Source organism: Lineus longissimus, chromosome 8, assembly GCF_910592395.1.
Source record: "Lineus longissimus chromosome 8, tnLinLong1.2, whole genome shotgun sequence".
NCBI classification, from domain to species: Eukaryota; Metazoa; Nemertea; class Pilidiophora; order Heteronemertea; family Lineidae; genus Lineus; species Lineus longissimus.
The window spans coordinates 13,586,246-13,606,956 of NC_088315.1; the positions used below are offsets into that span (position 1 = coordinate 13,586,246).

At 42.2% G+C, this 20,711-nt stretch overlaps 2 protein-coding genes across 3 annotated transcripts in view; one reads left to right on the forward strand and one right to left on the reverse strand.

The window, feature by feature from the left end:
• LOC135493045 (uncharacterized) overlaps nt 1-20,711 on the reverse strand; it is a 111,500-nt gene that overhangs the window by 69,113 nt on the left and 21,676 nt on the right. The window lies entirely within an intron of this gene.
• Nucleotides 9,124-12,262, forward strand: LOC135492942 (uncharacterized). The gene is made up of 2 exons (XM_064779689.1): nt 9,124-9,418; nt 11,115-12,262. Exons 1-2 carry the CDS (start codon nt 9,124-9,126, stop codon nt 12,260-12,262), a joined length of 1,443 nt encoding a protein of 480 aa, XP_064635759.1.

Consider the following 20,711-nt stretch of genomic DNA (forward strand, 5'->3'; position numbering starts at 1 on the left):
CTCAGCCTTGGTATGCGACAGTGAGGAAGCTGTTGATAGACAAGCCCCACATCATTCAAGCGAGGAAGCATCTCCTACGAATACCGGGAGTAGACAAGCTCCACCCACTTTGGAAACGAATAAAGCTATTGGCCTGCCCCTTGTCAGGGAGTCGTTGTTAGAGGAAGACATTTCTGCAGAGGCCGCCGAGGTTATTTTACGGTCTTGGCGGGGCGGGACACGTGTCGGTTATGACTCATATCTCAGGAAATGGGAGTCTTTCTGTCTCAGGCACGGGTGTGATCAAAGACATCCATCTGTGAGCAAAGTGCTTGATTTTTTGCTACAACTATATAAGACTGGCCTGGGACATAGTGCACTTAATTGTGCAAGATCAGCGCTGTCTACCATAATCATCTTTCCAGGAAATGTGCCTTGTGGACAACATAAAAGAGTTTGTCAATTCCTCCAGGGTGTCTTTAACGAAAGACCTTCATTGCCACGCTATACGGTTACATGGGACATCAATCTCGTCCTTCTTTACCTTGAAAAAGTGGACACTTCTTCCATCAAAGAGTTGTCGCAAAAGACAGTTACCCTATTGGCCTTACTTACAGGTCAAAGGTTACACACAACATAAATTAAAAAGGGAGAATCTCAAGTTTTCAGTTGGTGTGTGCAGTTTCTATGTGGATTCTTTGCTAAAAACAACTTAGCCAGGCAGACATCGGAAGGCCATTGTCTTAAAAGAATTTACGGATAGGCCTGATTTGTGCATTGTTGACACGCTTAGACATTATGTCTCACGGACAGATGATGCCTGTACGGACGGTGCTCTGTTTATTAGTTATGTGAAACCTAATAAGGCGGTTAGCCGTGACACACTTTCCCGTTGGGTGTCGTGTTCTTTAAGAGACTCTGGTGTTGACATTACATCATTTTCACCACATTCTTGCCGTTCTGCCTCTACCTCAAAAATGAAAGCGATTGGTGCGCCGATAGACGATGTCTTGCATTGTGGAGGATGGGCAAATGCAAAAACTTTTGCGAAATTCTATGATAGGCCGGTTAACACATCTGATAATGATGCCAATGCTGGACAGGCTCTAATTAAAGCGCTACCTGCTAAATAGTGTTTTGCTGTCGTGTTCTGGTGACTTATGCAACTTCATACAATATAATATGTACTAGTAGAGTCGAGTTATTACATACTCTAATACAGTAACTAAGGTAGTTTGTTTATTGTTACTCATGTCCTCAAGTCTTTCAAGTCTCAAGTGATCACGTAGTGACGTGATAATGAGATGAAACAGAATTAAAAATATACACGAGACTTACCTGGTAAGTTGAAGTGTGATTGTGATTCTGTGAATCTCAGAATCACAAACGGAGGGATCACGCACCCTCCCTAGGTTTGTTCCCTTCCCTGTGATCCTTTTTTCTTTGAGGACATTCCGTATTTGTTTAGCTGAGGATTCAGCTTCGTTCAATAGTGAGGAGATAGTGGGCGTACACTATCTCAAGTGATCCCTCCGTTTGTGATTCTGAGATTCACAGAATCACAATCACACTTCAACTTACCAGGTAAGTCTCGTGTAATTTTTTAATTTCATACTGTACCTATTATAATAATCCTTCTTATGTCTCAATGTTCATGCTTCAATGATGTCAGCATACAGAGTGTTTCATAAAAAATAGTTCTGCATTATTATATGATGATTCAATAAAGTTAAGTAAACATTTTTTTTCTAACTTTTTGTTGATGCATTCAATCCTGAATAGAAATCAAAAAACTTCCTGTTACTTTAAATCGAGGAACCAGTTTCTTCACTGGAATCATATTGAAGATCAAGGAATTTACTCTAAAGGGAAACTGAAAAATGATTATTTGCATGATTTTGTTCAGTCTGTGTTCAGTAGACTCAATAATTCAGTCTGGGGTCACCGCAAAACCCACTCTATCCCCTGTTTGTGTGAGTAGGTGCGAGGATAGACGACTGGATTAACGAGTGTTCAGATGCTGAAAGTTGCCAGCTGCCTTGATTAGGAGGGTGAACTGCATGCCAGAGTCACAGAATAAGGCGTCAATGGCCATCTTATAATCCAGATATGCATCATACGCCAATCTTGTTGATAATATGGTGTACATACTATACGATAGATTGATTTGACCAAGCCTGCTAGACCTTTTTAAACACGAGAGCACAGTATCAACCCCCTATCAAGTTGAGACGTTGGGAAAGTTTCATGAGCACAGGTCCATTGGTATTTCCGCAAAGTCCCGTAGTCTATTCTTTTAATAGTATAGATAGATGGAGAACACAACATAGAAAATAACCCAGTACATGTTCACCTCACAATGACCATGGAATAGAAAATGGAATAGACACGTCAATATTTAAATGTGGGTTTAAAGAGTTTACTGAAGAAACCCAATACTGGCCTACCAGATCTTTTCCTGCCATTTGGTTCCTTAGACAATCTATAGACAGTCTACCTCGAGTAGGCCTACCAGTAACATGGCATGAGCAATCTACTTTGAGTACTACATTGCATAAGATTTTCAATTTGATTGATTGAAACTTGCAACTTGCATTTTCAACTTGCAACTTGCATTTTCAACTTGCAACTTGCATTTTCAACTTGCAACTTGCATTTTCAACTTGCAACTTGCATTTTCAACTTGCAACTTGCATTTTCAACTTGCAACTTGCATTTTCAACTCAATATCAAACACTGCCGGCGTTGCGAAACTTCCATTTTGAATGACGACAAGGCCGGTCTAAAAATAGATTTCGCCAATTCACACGAACACTCACAACCTCAAACTTGCCTCAAATGGGCTGCCAGAACTTCTTCTAATCTTTCAAAAAATAAGTTACGATCATAAAATCATACTGAGCTGGTCCGAAACTTTCGAAAATACACAATTGTCACCGCCCCATGATAGCTTACTCGTAAATCCTGATCACAAAAGGACGAAATTCATCTTAAACTTCCACGCCGGAACTACTTTTCAAGATGGCAGCCACTCATTGATATATACTAGAGGGTACTTTGAGCACCGAAAAAGCACTCTCTAGTGTTAAGTTTGCATTGAATACAGTCCTCAAGGCTATTGAGCACACAACACTGCAGGGGGGGGGGGGGGTTAAGTGCAAGAAAGCATCGTGAAGTGGCAAGACCTATGGAACAGAAGTGAGACAGGCTGATGGCTGGTCTATTTGTTTGCCTCTGGAAAAGGGTATATACATTTTTTGTAACTTGCATTTTCAACCTGCAACTTGCATTTTCAACTTGCAACTTGCATTTCCTACTTGCAACTTGCATTTTTAACTTGCAACTTGCATTTTTAACTTGCAACTTGCAACTTGCAGAAAAGAAACCCTCCACTTGATCATGATTATGCACTACACTGTGACTGTGCATGGTCCAGGCCAGCTCAGTGCAATCATTATTTGGTGCATATGAATGTATTACAAATGCAAGAGTTAGCTACTAACTGCAAAGTCAAAGAAGGCCTATAGGCCTACATTACATGCTATTTCAGCTATCAATATCTTCTGGGCATGATGAACTAAGTTAGTTCTTAGTCTAAGATGAACACAATCACATGCTGTGGTGTGCTGTGTGTGGTGGTTCTCTAAACGGTTCTGTCTTTACTGCATCAATCCATGACTCACAACTCTTTCCTCTATCTTCCAGGTTCAGCACCCCTCCCACCAAAGCAAAGAAAGATCGATCAAATGATGCATGTCCAGTTAAGGGATGCCTATCGCCGACTTCTGATAGCAGCATACTTCCTGGCAAGAGATGGGCAACCTTTGAGCTGTTTTAAAACGCTGGTGAATTGCATGAAGGCCAATGGCGTGAAGCTGATAAGCGGGTATGACAACTCCAACCGAGCCAGGGAACTAGTTCATGCATTTGCCTCAGCTATTCGTTCAAAGATCAAGAACATCCTTGTTACCGATGTCAAAGTGTTCTCACTTCTTTCTGATGGGTCCCAAGCCAGGAAAACCGGTATAGAAAAAGAACTCATCTACATCCGTGTAGTCCGTGATGGTAGGTTTGGTATGACATTAGTTACATTGTACTTACTGAGCAAGTTGTTGGGATGACAAATGGGTTCACCAACAATGTTTATTTAAGTAAACCTGATTTGTTTTATATTTTGTGTATCAAGGATGGAGGATTCAGGAAGTATGATAACCAACCACGTAAAGTTTTTAACTTTAACTCAGTCACAAGGTAGGCGAAAAGTGCATGACTATAACCATGACACCAAGCTCTGGTCCAGTTAGTGCAGGATCTACTAGTCTACTAGACTTTTGAACTTACTTTATACTAAAGTGATTTTTCTGAGAGTGAGTCTCATGAACCTTTGCTTCATTTCAGGTCAGCCACAGTTTATTTGCATTGCTTTGCAAGAAGTTACTGGGGATGCTACTGCAGAACATGTGAAGCAATGTGTGGATGACGCCTTTGATGATCTGAAGATTCCCGAGGACACGTACCAAAAGACGATGGTATCTGCCACAGCTGATGGAGCATCTGTCAATACAGGGAAATACAAGGGTGTCCAGACACTTCTGAAGAATGGAAGGAGCTGGCTTCTAACCATTCATTGTGTTCTTCACAGGGTTGAACTCGCCCTGAAGGACTCGTTACTGCAAGAGAAGTGCTTTTCAGATGTGAAAGACTTCATAATCCTACTTTACTATTTGTTCAAACAGTCTGGCAAAACAAAGAAAAACTTCAGAGATTTTGCCAGGGATATCCTGAAAGTTCATAGCTATACATTCCCCAAGGTGCATGGCACTCGGTTCGTCGCCCACCAGAGGCGAGGTCTTGATGCCCTACTTCATAACTGGGTTACCCTTGCTCAGGCTATTGAAACACTGATGGCTGATCGGTCACAGAAGACCCTGAATGCAAAACTAAGGGGCGTACACAAGAAGTTGTCAGATACAGAATTTCTCACGGTCAGCTTGTTCTTCCGTGAGGTCCTTGAGAAGGTAGCTTGTCTGTCCCTCAAGTTGGAAAAGGGGGACATCATGATCTTTGAAATTGCCCTGAGTGTTGGAAGAACAATCAGAGCTCTACAAGAATTAGAGGTCAGTGATGTTGTTTGTGGACCACAACCTGGGCCAGACCAGCAGCTGAAGCTTAATTGTTCTAGCATATGTTTTCACTTGCTTCCTCAGGTTGACCCAACAGTCTTTGATCACTATCGCCATTCCCGTACCTCTGAATCTGATGCTTCTTCTGAGACTGTCACCGCTGTGACTCAACGCTATTCACACATAAAGTGTGAACTGTTGAAGGTAGGTCACAACAGAATGAAAGCATCAAACAGGGAGAAGGTTTCTCTAGTGTTTGAGAATGCTAAAAGCACTACTGAGGCAAATCTGCAAAGGAAAGTGGATAGCCTGAAGACCAGAGTGGTCCCTGATGTAGTTGATCAGTTGCAAGAGCAATTTCAGTCCTTTGAACAGGAAGTGTTCCGCAACATGGACTGGTTAGACCCAGCCAACTGGGTTAATACTGCCAAAGAACTAGGGTCAATTCAATATCTGGCAACTCGATTCAAAACACCTCTTGAGTACCATGGGTACGAGGAGTCAAAGGTTCTGGGAGAGTTGAAAGATGTAAAACTCTGCCACTCACGCTTCTATGCTGATGCACCAGTAAAAACATTCTGGGAGAAAGTTCTCCGGTTCAGACGAAAAGAGTTCCCCAACATATGCTTGGTTGTTGAGCTAGTCTTGTGCATAGGGCCAAGCAATGGACAAGTTGAGGCTGGTTTTAGCATGTTAACTGCAATGTTGTCTGACAGGCGGCTGAGTCTAAGCCATAGCACTATGAATGACCTGCTGATAATCAATGCAAATGACCATGTTTGGAAAGAGGATGAACGGGACGAAATAATCGAGAGTGCCTTGGATGTGTTCATGTGCAAGCGCAGAAAATGTAAGATTGAAACGAGGCAGTTCAATCAAATGGGGTGATGTGTAGTATCAGATCCTTATCCTTCAGACCCACCAGTAAATCAAGTGACAGATGTCTCAGATGAAGATGTCCCTCCAGATTCTGACTCTGATTCAGAATCAGATATTGGAGACACAGCTTTTGCTGAAGCCATAGTGGAAGGTGAGATTATCTTCCAAACACTTGCAGGGTCAGATGATGATGATGATGAGATCGGTCTGAGTCGGGGTAGTGATGATGGGGAGACGGAGTCACTCTCACTGTCAGCTAATGCCTTTCCTCAGCTTGAAGAACTTGGATTAGCAGGTGGTGAAGCCCAACAACTCGGTGAGACAGAGAGTGGTCATGGTGATATACTTGAACCAGCCTCCTATGAAGAATCTGAGATGATGGATATAGTAGATGATTCTGATTCTCAGTGGGAAGACATCTCCGACTAAGTCCAGCATAGCAACCTGTTAAAGCATTGGCCTACTCCCATGATCATTCCATGTGAATTCATACTAGTATCATTATTCAGTTCAAGTGAGTCAGAGACTGTCTAACTTGCCCCAGTAGTGTCCAGAGAGTGGACTGTGGTCAGTCTAACTCTGCCTGTCAGTGTCCCACTACTCTTTTCTTCGTCCAATCCCATGATACAGTAATGTTTTAATTCCTAAGTAGTTACATACATGTACATAATAGTATATTTGAGTTGAGGCAGTGTAAGTAACTGTTGAGTATCTTTATCTTATCAAAGGCAGGTGTCATGTTTTAAATCTTCATTTCCAGTCAAAACAGCCTCCTGCCTAAGTTTTTAAAATAGAGGAAGAGAATGACTAGAAATGATCATTGTGTGAGTGACCCGGCACTGACCAAGTCTTTGGTTGAATCACTGTGAGATAGAAAATAACACTGCAGTGAGTGATGTGTTTCTGACAGTAATTGTTGTCAAACTATGTTAACTTTCTATAGTTTAGTTTTTGTGCCCACACAGACATGTTCGCTTGTGAGGCATTACAACAATAGGGGGGTGATTGGATTTTTTTATAAATCTACAACAGAGCACACTACTTTTGGGGGGGGGGGGGCTCTTGGTTATTTAAAAAACAGTAAAACTAGTGCTGCCACCTGACCTACTGTGTTAAAATACCTCACCTATCTTACTTAAGGATTTTATCATTTACTGTAATTAATAGTTTGTTTTTTACAAGCCTAGTCAATCATCAGGCTGAGGATCATAATGTTTCAGTTTCTTCTTGATGTTTTTATTACTGATTTTTATTTTTAATAAATAAAGTTACTGTTCAATTTTGATTAAAATAACTAGTTGTCTTTGTTTTCTCACAGGACAGACTGAGAAAAAGGATGGATGTAATGGATGTCCCTAGCCCTGACACAGGCAGTGGCCTACAGTAAAGTGCTGATGCTGTTAAGCTTTGGTTGAGTGTCGTCCCTCAGTCTCATTTTCTCGGGTCTCCCACTCTGACTGTTGCACTTCATGTACTGCAGTACAGGTGACAGAATGAAAGGGAATGTATACAAGGCCAGGGGTGGTTACAGTCTGACTGCTAGTGTTGGCCTATGCAGCAGCTCCTCACTTTATTGCCTGTCTCTCTCCCTTATTGAGAATGGACTCTGCCATATGGGATGATTTAGGAATCAGATCCTCTTGTCACAGTCTCATGCTCACCATATTATGCTCACTACTGACTGCAAAGACTAAACAAAGTTTAGCCAGTGCCAGTGGAGCTGTCCCCATTTTTCAGAGGCTTGGAACTCTCTACTTCTCCCCTAGTTGGCACATTTCCTTCCTCCATCAATCAACTATAAGTCAAAGCTTTCCTTAGTGGTGGTGACACCTTTATAGTGGGTGTCGGTGTGAATTGAGCAAACTGAAACTACTAAGCTAAGTTAAGTAACACTGCTGCACTACACCACACGAAAAGAAGAATAAGCATTAGCAAGAAGGACATTCGAGGGTGAGGATAGGAATACAGTGCTAACTAAGGAGAAGTAGGCAGGGTTACAGCTACCACCAATGAATTAGTTGAAGTCAAAACAACATATAAAACACACATAGATCATGGACATGCAATTTAATGACATGTTACATAACAGTACATGCAAACAAGCTGCTCGTCATGCTCCTGCTCTGTGGTGCCGATCCCATCAACATGACTTTTCCCCATTACCCGAACTGAGCTCCTAGCTGCTTCAGGGGGTGTGATTTTGGTGTGTGTGATTCACACTCCTAGCATGATTAAGGAGAGTGAAAAGCCACTCCCCTGCTCTTTTCTCCTGTGATGCACTGCAAAGGGTCGTTTTCATATATGAAAATCCCTTCATAATCAAGGGCTACCTCTGACTAAAACAGCACCCATAAACAATAGACCACCAATTTGACCCCAGCTCCTAACTGCAGGAAAACCCAAGCCCAGCAACCAAAAGTACCAAAAATACATTTTTGTTTACATTTGAACTGCAAACATGCGTTTGTTTACAATTTCCCGCCAAATCTCGAAAATCAGGTGACCTGCAATCGTGGATTGAAAATAACATTTATCTGGGTTCAGCAGGTCAGCAGGTATACCGGCTGTTCCAATCATCCCCCTACAGCCAGCTGTTCAAAGGTAATGTTATTCACCCCACAGGGAGTGCAGGTAATTGATTAAGCCCCTGCATAACTTAACAGCAATGGCTTGGCTTCTGTGAGTGGTAAGGAGAATTGACAGTGTCCGATTAAAAATCCCTCATTTTTGCTCCGCTGAAGTAAATTTTTGAATAAAACTGTCGGTAATTCTACAGACTTCAAAGGCACAGAAACACTTGGCGTAGTATCAAGTTTTATTATTCTTTCGCTCGACACGATGACCTCTCCGGGCTGAGAAAGACACCAAAACATGTGTCCACCATAAGGGGCTGTAAATTATATTCTTTGTACGATGAGATGACGGCAGTGAGAGATCAAATAAAGTTCAGTGTTATAATAGAAACCAACCGAGTCACTTGACGATTTTTACCGCTCCTCTTTTCCCGGAGCAGAAACCCCCAGAGTTTCGACATGGTGCCGTGACCAGGATTACACTCAACAACACAACGCAACGACTACAACACAACGCAACGACTACAACACAACGCAACGAGTACAACACAACGCAACGAGTAACCACGATGTCCAAAAAGCAAGCTAAGGACTTTAAAAAAGGCGTTCTCGCCTTACAACAAAAAAGGGATGTCCGGCTCCGAACCTTAGACACGGAATTCGGGACTGCAACGGCAGTTCTCGAAAACGCAGATATCAGTGAAGATGATATTGCCGAAGTGGAGGGACATCTCGAGGAGATGAACTATCTGTACCAGACGATAGTTGAAATGAACGAACAAATTGAGAAGCAACTAACCGACCTGAAAGATAGTGACGCCATCGACAAGGAAATTACCGACAGCAGCGCAATTCGCAGTCAAAGTAGAACAAGAGGCCCAAGGGCCTGGCGCTCAGCTGAGTTGATATCATTAATATCTTCCCGGTGTTCAGTTCATTATGCATGAAAATGGCATGCCCCATGGTATTTGATATCCTTTTGCGTTCACTACGGTACCAATGTTTTTGGTTGACATAATTATGCCACTGTTCATTCCTCAATCCTGACCATAATTCGGGTGAAATCATCGTATGAAAATATATACCGAAACATTAAGTTTATGCCATGAATGAGGACACTCATTGTCATAGCCTCGTTTACAAGTACGAAGTATTTTCCCGCGAATATTCAAAACTGCTTGGCTCCTTGCCAGTTAAATAACATGTGACTATACACAAAATAGAAAACTTTGATGGAAATTGTAAATCATTTTTTTATCTATCAGGGGAAACAAGCTGATGATGATCAAATAAATCATTCATGAGAAAACGTTTTGTTGCTGAAGCTTGCATGACGAAGTTAATGCTAAACCTTTTGTTGTGCTCTACTGCGCCACCGTAGTTTTCTATTTATACCAGCGATGACGTCATTTCTGGTGATTCCCTACGTTGTCCAATGAGCGCTTTTTAAAATGTGCCATTTGGTATTGTACAGTATGCAATGTATTTTTTCAGCGCTGCCAGTTGCCGAACAGAATGCCGTAGCTCACTCAATTTCCAATCAATTTTTATGGGAGTGACATTATTGTATTGCTTAGAATGTCTACTTTTTACTCATGAAAGAATCGTAGAACTAAAACTTAATAGGCGAACAGAATCATGCCGATTCACTGCACATACTGTGGGAATTCTCCACTTCAAAATACATCGGCGATGTCATCGCGAACAGAGCATGCACTTCCGATATCGCTTTCACAGAAATGTGGCCAAATTTTCAAGAACTAATTTCTGAAAGTAGTCCATAAAGACCTTATGACTACCACTGAAACGAACTAGTGATAATATCGCCTACCAGACTACTTTTTAAGCAGAAAATTGGGTACTTGAGTGTCATTGAGCTCCAGGCGTAAACAACATGCCGCCATTTTGTCTCCGCTTCGGTATTTCGTACGCCGCTTATAATGCACCTTCTCAATTAAAACCAACATAATAAGGCCTTACATCGTTGATTGAATAGGAACACCACACAAAACACAATAAAGTGGGGTTACAATCGATTACGAAGCTGAAGTGAACAGTGATTTGTTCCTGGAGCTAGGCCTACTGCTTTTGTTGTGTAGCTGCCATGTTTTGAGAACTGGCAAATAGGAGACTTCATTGATGGCTGACGTCATCGGGCGGGAATTTGAATCGGCAGAAATAACTAAAAGGCAGGTAGCGCCCTCTCCTGTTAAAATTTTGAACTTTTTCTCAATAAAATAGATTTTCAAGAATTTTATCTTAATATTAGAGCATATTTCGACTAATTCTGCTGCTCCTAGGCCGATATAGGCCAGTTTCCTTCATGCACTCTCGCTCGCAGGAAGTAGGTCGAATGGCGACAAATTTTGTTTTGAAAGTAGAGTTTGACCAGAAGTATCCAGAAATGCAAAATTGAAGTCTCTAGGTCTTACGGTTACAAAATGTGCACCATGGGTTTAACGGATGGACGGATGGATGGATGGATGGATGGATGGATGGATGGATGGACAGACGGACGCCACTGAACAACTTATTTGACAAGCTCGGCTGACTTAGTCAGCTGAGCTAATAAAACTGCTGAAGGTCAAGAATTCGTTAGCTCGACAAACAAAACGGAATACGACTTCGAGCCCAGATGTCACAACCGAAAGAAGGAAGAATAGGACCGCCCAGTTGCCGAAGCTAAAATTACCGATATTTGATGGTAAATTCATGGCGTGGACAGCATTCTGGGACGCCATCGAGGCTGACGTCATCAAAGGAGACTACGCGGACATTACAAAATTCAATTACATAATAGGACAACTCACAGGGAACGCCAAGGATGCTATCACCGGACTACACCCGTCCGGAGAAAACCTACCAGCTCTCATCCAACTATTGAAAGACAGATTCAGTCAACCAAGGAAAATAACGAGAGCTTACGTCTACAACCTCCTTGATATAACTCCGCCAGGGGGTCACTACGCCAGCCTCTGGGAATTTCACAACAAGATTCTTGGTGACATACGGTCACTTGAAAATATGGATGTATCAATAGAACAATGTGCAACATTTATAGTTCCTGTCATTGAAAGAAAATTACCAAAATTTCTGCGCGAGAAGATCGGTACCGCTGGTCAAGGAGACCGTTACCAGGTTAAAAAATTCATGGATCGATTCACTGAGGAATTAGAAAATATAAGCGAAAGAATGGATACACCAACGACAGCAACGCAGCAGAGGAATAATTCTCACGCAGGAAATAACAGGATCTCCGTGGAATCGTTCGTGAGTGTGCCGAATACTACTTATACTAAACCACCGCCGCAAAACTACAACCGACCAAAAGTGTGCCCTTTCTGTGCAGGACCGCATAACCCTTTCGAGTGCAAACTACCAGCGCATGAAAAGTTCATTGCCGTGCGTCAACATAAACTTTGCTCAAACTGCCTCGGACCGCATTTCTACCGGGAATGTCAAAATCAAAAAAGATGCCGCACATGCGACCGGTTTCATCACACCAGTCTGCATGAATATTTCGCCAATTTATCCAGAATAAACCCGCCTCAAAATAATTCTCAACAACACGCAACTAGTGGCTGTGCCATTGCGCCACAAAGTCATTGCACCGCTACCGTTAGAAAGGAACAACCGCCAATCGCAAAGTCAACCGCGGACCTTACTAGGCTGAGGATCAGGGAGAATCTAGACTATTACGAACAGTAAACCTTAACCGAAACTCTCCAGCGCACTATGGATTACCGAACGCCAGATAAATGGACAAATTTTAATGGACTAATGGGGTAGCAAGTAGACCAGGTCTTGACCCGTCTACTAAGGAAATATAAGGTGTCTCCTTCCCCTAGACAACCTACGGGCCACCCCATGAGCAGGGGTGCAGTACCGGTTTTAGCTTTCCTCCGTCGGGGTACGACGCCTGTCGTCATGATACTAAGAAGAAGAAGACAGCAGTACCGACGAATTACCACCAGACGAATCAAGAATTCATTCAAATTGCATTTAATCAACATTTATTTTAGATTAGGTTAACTATATATACTTTTCATTTTTGCATAGGGAACCACACAGGTTAATTAACAAGCCTATGACCAATTATTCTTATTTCTTGAATCTTAGTATAATCGTAGCAGCCACTCAATTATGTAAGAGAAATAACATAACCTGCATTCAGTTCATATCAACACGTGAGTTTAATCTTAGGTCATGCAGCTGATCTCGACAGAAACACTTCTTGGCCGCCGGGAGTGTCGGTAATTCTACAGACTTCAAAGGCACAGAAACACTTGGCGTAGTATCAAGTTTTATTATTCTTTCGCTCGACATGATGACCTCTCCGGGCTGAGAAAGACTCCAAAACATGTGTCCACCATAAGGGGCTGTAAATTATATTCTTTGTACGATGAGATGACGGCAGTGAGAGATCAAATAAAGTTCAGTGTTATAATAGAAACCAACCGAGTCACTTGACGATTTTTACCGCTCCTCTTTTCCCGAAGTAGAAACCCCCAGAGTTTCGACAAAAACCAAGACGTTGCATCAGGGTAAGGTGTCACCACCATTATGCAAAATTTCAAGGCGATCCAACGCCTCTAAGTGTGACTTTATTCGTCCCCCTTCTAATATTATTATATAGAAGATTTAGACCAGCGATGACGTCATTTCTGGTGATTCCCTACGTTGTCCAATGAGCGCTTTTTAAAGTGTGCCATTTGGCATGCATTAGCATCCAATGTTTTTTATCAGACAATTGCCGAACAGAATGCCGTAGCTCCGTCAATTTGCAATCAATTTTTATTGTGTTGCTTAAACCGTCTCCTTTTTACTCATGTAAGAATCGTAGTACTAAAAACTAATATGCAAACAGAATCATGCCGATTCACTGCACATACTGTGGGAATTCTCCACTTCAAAATACATCGCGAACAGAGCGTGCACTTCCGATATCGTTTTCACAGAATTGTGGCCAAATTTTCAAGAACTAATTTCTGAAAGTATTCCCTTAAGACCTTATGACTACCCACTGAAAGGAACTAGTGATAATATCGCCTACTTGACTACTTTTTAGCAGAAAATTGGTTACTTGTTGCAAAATCAATCTTCCATCTTTACACTGGTCACAGTGGGTATGCTGAAATATAGCCTGGTTCAATGCGCAGAATACAACTGCGCAACTATACGTCATAACCCGGGCTTTTGAATCGTCAAAAAATCTGTCAAATGTGCCTGTAGCGCCAACTGGCGGTGAAAACTAAATTAATTCCATTACAAGTCAAAATGAAAAATTATTAAAAAATATTCGGCCAGATTTGAAAACAATATTTCCTCTGTGGCCCGAGGTATAAAGGAAAGAAGTTTAAACTTCCCGATGACCTCATTCGCCGAATGTAGGTCGGATCGCGCTGATTTTTGGTTTCTGAGTTCCCCTTGGGCTACTCCTAATTTAGCAGCGTCAACAAAGTGCCTAGGTCTTACGGTTACAAATTGCCCAAAATTGACATGGAAGGATGGCAGGATGGCAGGACGGACACCATTCCCTTAGTAATATTAGTATTATTACCAGCTTCGCTGACTTTGTCAGCTGAGCTAAAAATGCCAAGCCAGGGCACGACAGGTGATGTACTGGCCCAATGTATCCAGAGACATTGAAAACCTAATCAACAGGTGTAGTGTATGCCAGAAATTCCGTTACAAACAGCCTAAGGAACCACTCCAAGGACATGATGTTCCTACAGAACCGTGGTCAAAAGTTGGGCTGACTTATTTCGTGAACATGGAACTGACTATTTGTTAGTAGTGGATTACACATCCAATTATCCAGAGATATATTGTAGTCACAGATCCGGGTACACAGTTTGACTGTAAAAACTTTGCGGAATTTGCAAGCAGTTACGGTTTCAGACACATCCAGACTAGTCTGAAACACTCGCAGAGTAACGGCAAGGTGGAAAAAGGCGTCCAGATCGTGAAGAGACTTTTAACTCTTTCAAGCCCAGGCACGAGTATACTCGTGATGGCCAAACATGACGGATTGCCCAGGCACGAGTATACTCGTGATGGCATATTGGCCCATTTCAAACTGGTTTCTGCTTTCCTAGAGCCTTCTATACGCCTCCTACTCACAGCTGATGAAACTAACGATCTATTCCAATCATTTGACAGCCTTGCAGACGATATTTAGTTATTTGGCGGTCGGATAGAGGGCCTCAAATGACACATGTCAAAACCAACATGGCCAGTGCAAATCGGTCCCGATTTTTTTCGAAAAGAGAAGTTTTAGACGCGCTTGATGGTGATTCTGGTTCTGAATTGGAAGTCAATTCTGATTCAGAAGGTGAGGAGGAAGACTCTGACGATGCTCAGGCCCCAGATTATGGGGATAGTGGTTCAGATTATGAGCCTGAGGCTTCAGGTTCAGGTAATCAGCATGCATCTACTGACATTAGTGATAACGAAAGTGATACAGTAACTGCTACACCTGCCAATGCCCCTAAACGTAAACGGGATGCAAGTCCTGCCCCATCTTCTGATAGTCCTTTATCAAGAAGCCCTTCCCCCCAGCCTAGGGATCCAGTGCAGGCCCAAGGGCGGGGCAGGGTCCGAACACGTGGCGGTGGTGTTAGAGTTCGTGGACGTGGACGCGGTGTAGGGGGAGGGAGGGCTGGCCGTATTGCACCCCCTCAGAGAGCTTGGGATGGTGATCCTGCTGAGCTACCTGATTTGCCAGCATTTACAGGAGATCCTAAAGTGAACCTTGACTTTGGAGATGGCTTCCCTACTGCTCTTGAAGTTGTTGCTAAATTTCTTGATCAGGATTTTTTCCGTCATGTCAAGGAACAGTCAAATCTATTTCATAGGCAAAAGAAACAAAGTGGTAAAAGGTATTCTGTAAATAGCTATGTGGAAACTCACCAGACAGTCACCATAGCAGATCTGAAAATCTTCCTGGCTATTTCGATACACATGGGCCTTGTAAAAAAAACCACATATTCGAGATTACTGGTCTATGAAAGGGGTGAACAAAACTACATTTGCTAAATCCATTATGCCTAGGAATAGGTGGTGTTCTATCCTGTCTATGCTTCATGTGGCAGATAACACACACTACATACCTAGAGGGCAAGATGGACATGACCCTCTTTATAAAATGAGGCCAATAACTGATATGTTTCTGCAGAAATTCAGGGATGCTGTGTCTCCAACCCGAGAGATCAGCCTAGATGAAGGAACATGTGCATTCAAGGGCAGAGTGTCATTTCGTGTTTACAATAAAGATAAGCCAGAGAAATGGGGGATAAAACTCTATGAAGTCTGTGAATCCAAAGGTGGTTATTGCTTCGAATTTGAGGTGTTCACCGGACGAGAAAACCAGCAGACCCAGGATATTACTTACCATACAGTGATGCGTCTCTGTGATCCCTATCTGGACAAAGGGCATATTTTGTACATGGACAGATACTACAGCAGTCCAAAGCTATATGATGAACTGTGGAATAGGGGAACTGTTGCCACTGGGACTGTGATGGCCAACAGAAAGGGACTTCCACCTCATGTGAAGGACAAACTGAGGAACAAGGGAGATATCGTTGCTTGGCGCGAGGGCTCTCTACTTTGTCTGAAGTGGAAGGACCGGAAAGATGTGTTGATTCTCTCAACACAGCACAACAATGCCACCCAGCAGGTCATGGTAAGAGCTCAAGGGGGTAGAAGACCCAAACAGAAGCCAGTTGCCATTCAAAACTACAACGACTTCATGTCAGGAGTAGATCTTAGCGACCAGATGATGCAGTACTATGCATTCAAAAGAAAAACTCTAAAGTGGTGGAAGAAATTATTCTTCCATATGATATACCTTGCTCTTGTCAATGCAAGATGCATCTACAACAAACTGCTTGCTGCAAAGGGAGATGGCAAGGTGGCTTTGAAACCTTTTCTTGAGGATGTCTGTGAGCAACTTGTAGAATCTGCTGGTGTCGACCGGGATGATGATGACATTGATGACGGGGACGCCGCGAGACTCGTTGCTCGTCATTTCCCATCCCAAATCCCCCACACAGACAAGAAGCAAAAGCCCACCAGGCAATGCAAAGTCTGTTTTGCTCAAGCCCCACATCAGAGAAGAGTAGAAATTAGAGGGAGACCTGATAATAGACGAAAAGAAACATCCTACTGGTGTGAGGAATGTGGGGTTGCCCTCTGCGCTGTCCCATGTTTCCGGCTGTTTCACACAGTGAAAAACTACCATTTGATTTAGAGGTCAATTTGAGGCAAAAACCCCAACAAACTTTGTAAATATGTTAGAACATTGTTCCTTTTCAATTGGAATCAAGTTAGGAGTTACAAAAGACAATTATTTTCATAATCTGGTGACTTTATTGACTAAAAACAGTTTTCCGCAACTTTTCCAAAAATTCAAATGACACAATTTTACAGGATTTTGGGACAAAACATACAAAGTAACCCTAAAGGATATATAGACTTATTATACATCAAAAGAAAGGGCTTGGATAGCTGATTACAATGGTGCAAAGTTTTCCAGAATAGGGCGAGTAGAATTTTTTTTAAGTTCTGTTGAATATTAGCATTTTTTCAGAAAATCGCCCGGGCACAGGCGGTCGCGCGCGAAAAAATCACCCGGGTCTGAAAGAGTTAAAGAAGTCCAGAGACAGTGGACAAGATCCATATCTGGCACTCCTAAACTATCGTTCAACTCCACTCGCTTGTGGAAAATCACCAGCAGAGATTCTGATGGGTAGAACATTGAGGAATAGACTTCCGAGTGCCGTGCAGCACGAGAACAGTAAAGTACTTAAACCTAAGGACACGAACCGCAATAAGCTGTATTATGACCGCAATAAGCTGTATTATGACCGCAATGCGCAAGTGTTGAATCGCATCCATCCCAGGGACACAGTTAGGGTTCACCGTGAACGAAACAAAGGTGTTTGGGATGAGAGAGCAAAGGTGTTAGGAGAAGTATCGCAAAACTCCTATCAGGTGGTGTTAGAAAATGGTCGTGTATTGCACAGAAACAGACGTGATTTGTTAAAATCTGTTGAGCCATTTGAGCCTATAGTAGAATCAGAAAATGATGATGTTGAACCAGTTGAGATTGCGCATGATCAAAAAGGTTCAAGTTCAAGTGCAACCTCATACCGGTACACAGGCCCCTGTAATGCCTGCAGCAGTAGTCTGTACGTGTAGTGGTCGAAAGGTTAATAAGCCACAAAGACTTATTGAAACTTAAACCGGTTTGTTTCAGGTCTAGACACGGGTTGAGAGTCAGATTGTGACATGTAAAGGACAGTTTAGGTGAGGACAGTATTTCTGAGGTTGAAATATTTGGGCACAAGTTTCTGAATTTAAAAGGCATTGTCCAGGTGTTTCAAGGTTTTTGTTTTTCCAGGTTTTGGACTTTTGATAATTAATTTTTAGCACTGGTTTCTGAGTTGGAAGTTGGTACTCATTATTTGCCAGGTAGCAGTTAGTGTTGTGTTGTTAGTAGTTCTTGGACTTTCATAATAGCGGTATACAGTACCATGAATAGCTTTTGAATGTCTTTGTTTTAAAAAAAAAAGGGAGATGTAACATGATACCTTTTGCGACATACGCCATCTGGCGATCTCTGTCATCACTAGATAATAAATGACGTTTTACGTTACCCGATTTATGGTGTCCTGGTCCATTTATGATACAGATTGTAGTAACTGTCACTAAAATCTTGGAGGAATTAAATTTTAGACCAGTGGAACTGTATTCAATGATTGATCCCACAGGCACAGAAAAAGCATAGAAAACCGATTGCAAGGCAGGCAGGTGGCCCTCCAGCCCGTGGTGTTTCTTTGAACTTCTTGGAATACATACCCCCTGGTCATTAAAGAGAATTTGAATTCGAATTGGGATTATGATGGTCAGAAGTGATGCGCAAAAGGAATCCACATCAAAGACTTCCCAATACTGAAAATTACTAAGTCCAGATTGTAAACAACATGCACGTGCCTGCATACTGACGTCATTCAAAGTCGAACTCTGATTGGTTAAGACTCTGTGTACAAATGTACACTGTACTGCCCCAAACATCCAGGAAAAAAAAACTCGCCCCCCGCCCGCCCGTGAATTTATAATTCCCAAACTGAACTGACACAAGGTCATTCTGATTGGTACTTACTGACCACGTGACTTATAACTTTATTCAAGATGGACCCGTCCATACTTTGTCGATATGAGTTGGAAGGTGAAGGCAATAATGAAGAAATATGCATTGATAAATTCGCTGAATTGTTTGTAAGTATATAAGAACGAATGCATGATATGTATAGATCAAAATGAACTATTTATTTACTAATAAGACTCCCAGAACACGTTGTATTTCTACCGTGAATCGCCACTTTAGCTGTGTGTACGGTGAATGCTGTACATCTCAATGGAAAGGCTATAGGGCCTTGTGTACAATGTAGTGTATTAGGCCATCTTATTCTGTGTACAAAATGTACGTGGCTTTTTGGGACTATACTTCGACTTCTGGCTCGTTTTGTACAGTCAGCAAATGGTAGTGTCAATTCATAGCAAGGGGTCATACACATCAATTAAAGGCTCTCTAGCCTACGTCGAATAGTTACTCAAAATGCGTCACGTCGCGTTGTTTTGCCAGTCAGCTGTCAGCTAAACACACTATATAGGCCTGTAAGCCTAAAGGGATTTATTGAATCATTTCACTCAATTCTCCTCCTCTTTTTCAGGATACGCTCCAGCGAGACCAATACAGATACCACATGTGTAGGTACAAGCCACTCACCACTGGTTATCATACTGAATTCCGTGTCAACGTCAAGGACATTGAAGGAGCAAAGAAATGGTTGGAAGAATACAAAGCATCAAGAAAAATAACGTAACAGGTGGAAATGACAAAACCCATTGTTCAGCCAAAGACCAACATCTTCAAGACATATTATAGATGCCAGCACAATACTCTTCCAAGGTTATCTACTGCTGATAGCCGGAACTCATCAAAGAACACCAATTGTGAAGCTAAAATGGACATCACTATCAAGAAATTGAGTGAACCTGGTAAACGTTGCAGGTAAGAGTCCCACCTGTAAGAATGAAAATGTTATGACTGTCAAAAAAGTCAAGCTCTAGCTTGTCTGGCAGAGAGCTGATGATAGGGTAACATTGCCTGATTGTTTAAATCTGCAATTTCATGTATACAGTATACTGTATAGAGGCCTAGTATTGGTACGGTTGTAGGTTGTAATTTGCATTATACTTCAGATTTTTTTATCATTATTTTTCTTTCTCCTTCCAGGGCCAAGTCGATCGACCGTCATTTGCCTGACTTTCCCATGGTCGTATGAATTCAGCACGAACATAATCACTTGATAGATAGTGCCGATGCGATCAAGTTCCGTGACGTTTCTGCAGACACCGTTGAGAAATTCAAGAACTTGTTCTCCAAAGGCCATTCACCGTCCTCGGCTCTAAACATGCACAAGATGGATCTTCAGATGGAGCATGGATCCGACTACATGTATGCAGCTGGTGACAGAGCAAAATGCCCAAGTCTCGCATTTTGTCACAAGTAAATAGGCCATGGGAATACATTTTGGTGAATGATGAATTGAGGACTGCTCCATTAGCATTGTATTCAATGCAGAAAACTGAAAGTAAATGTCCTTCAATTGAAGAATAACTGCCGTGTTCCCTGATCGATTTGTGCACATAGCGAGCACATTATACAAGCTTACTATAGCTGATGGAGGATCGGAAAAGGGGTATATAGGCATCGAGTACAGTCCCCTTTAAGACTACAATTACAATTTCCCCAAAATGGCCAATTTACAGTACATTCGACCTCTGTGACCTTGAAAAGTAGGTCAAATCAAAGAAGACCCGGGTGACACATTGAATGGTTGTTAGAATTAGATGTACCTATGATATAAAATTGGTGCCAATCGGGCAAGTAATACTAGGAATAATGGCATTTTGAAGAATTTAGGATTTGGCCCCCTCCCTGGAGGCCAAACGGCAAATCAGATCGCACCAAACTTCGGTACCTGAGACCACCTGACCAAGGGGTACATGTGTACTTAATTTGTGATCAATAGTCATTGCAGTTAAGAAACGTGCCATAGTTACGGCCTGACGGCCAATTTACGCC

Bases quoted from the DNA above. Each gene is read 5' to 3' on its own strand.
- LOC135492942 (XM_064779689.1), top strand. From the start codon at position 9,124: ATGTCCAAAAAGCAAGCTAAGGACTTTAAAAAAGGCGTTCTCGCCTTA. The intron at 9,419-11,114 runs GTAGAACAAGAG...TGACTTAGTCAG, and splicing joins CAGCGCAATTCGCAGTCAAA to CTGAGCTAATAAAACTGCTG.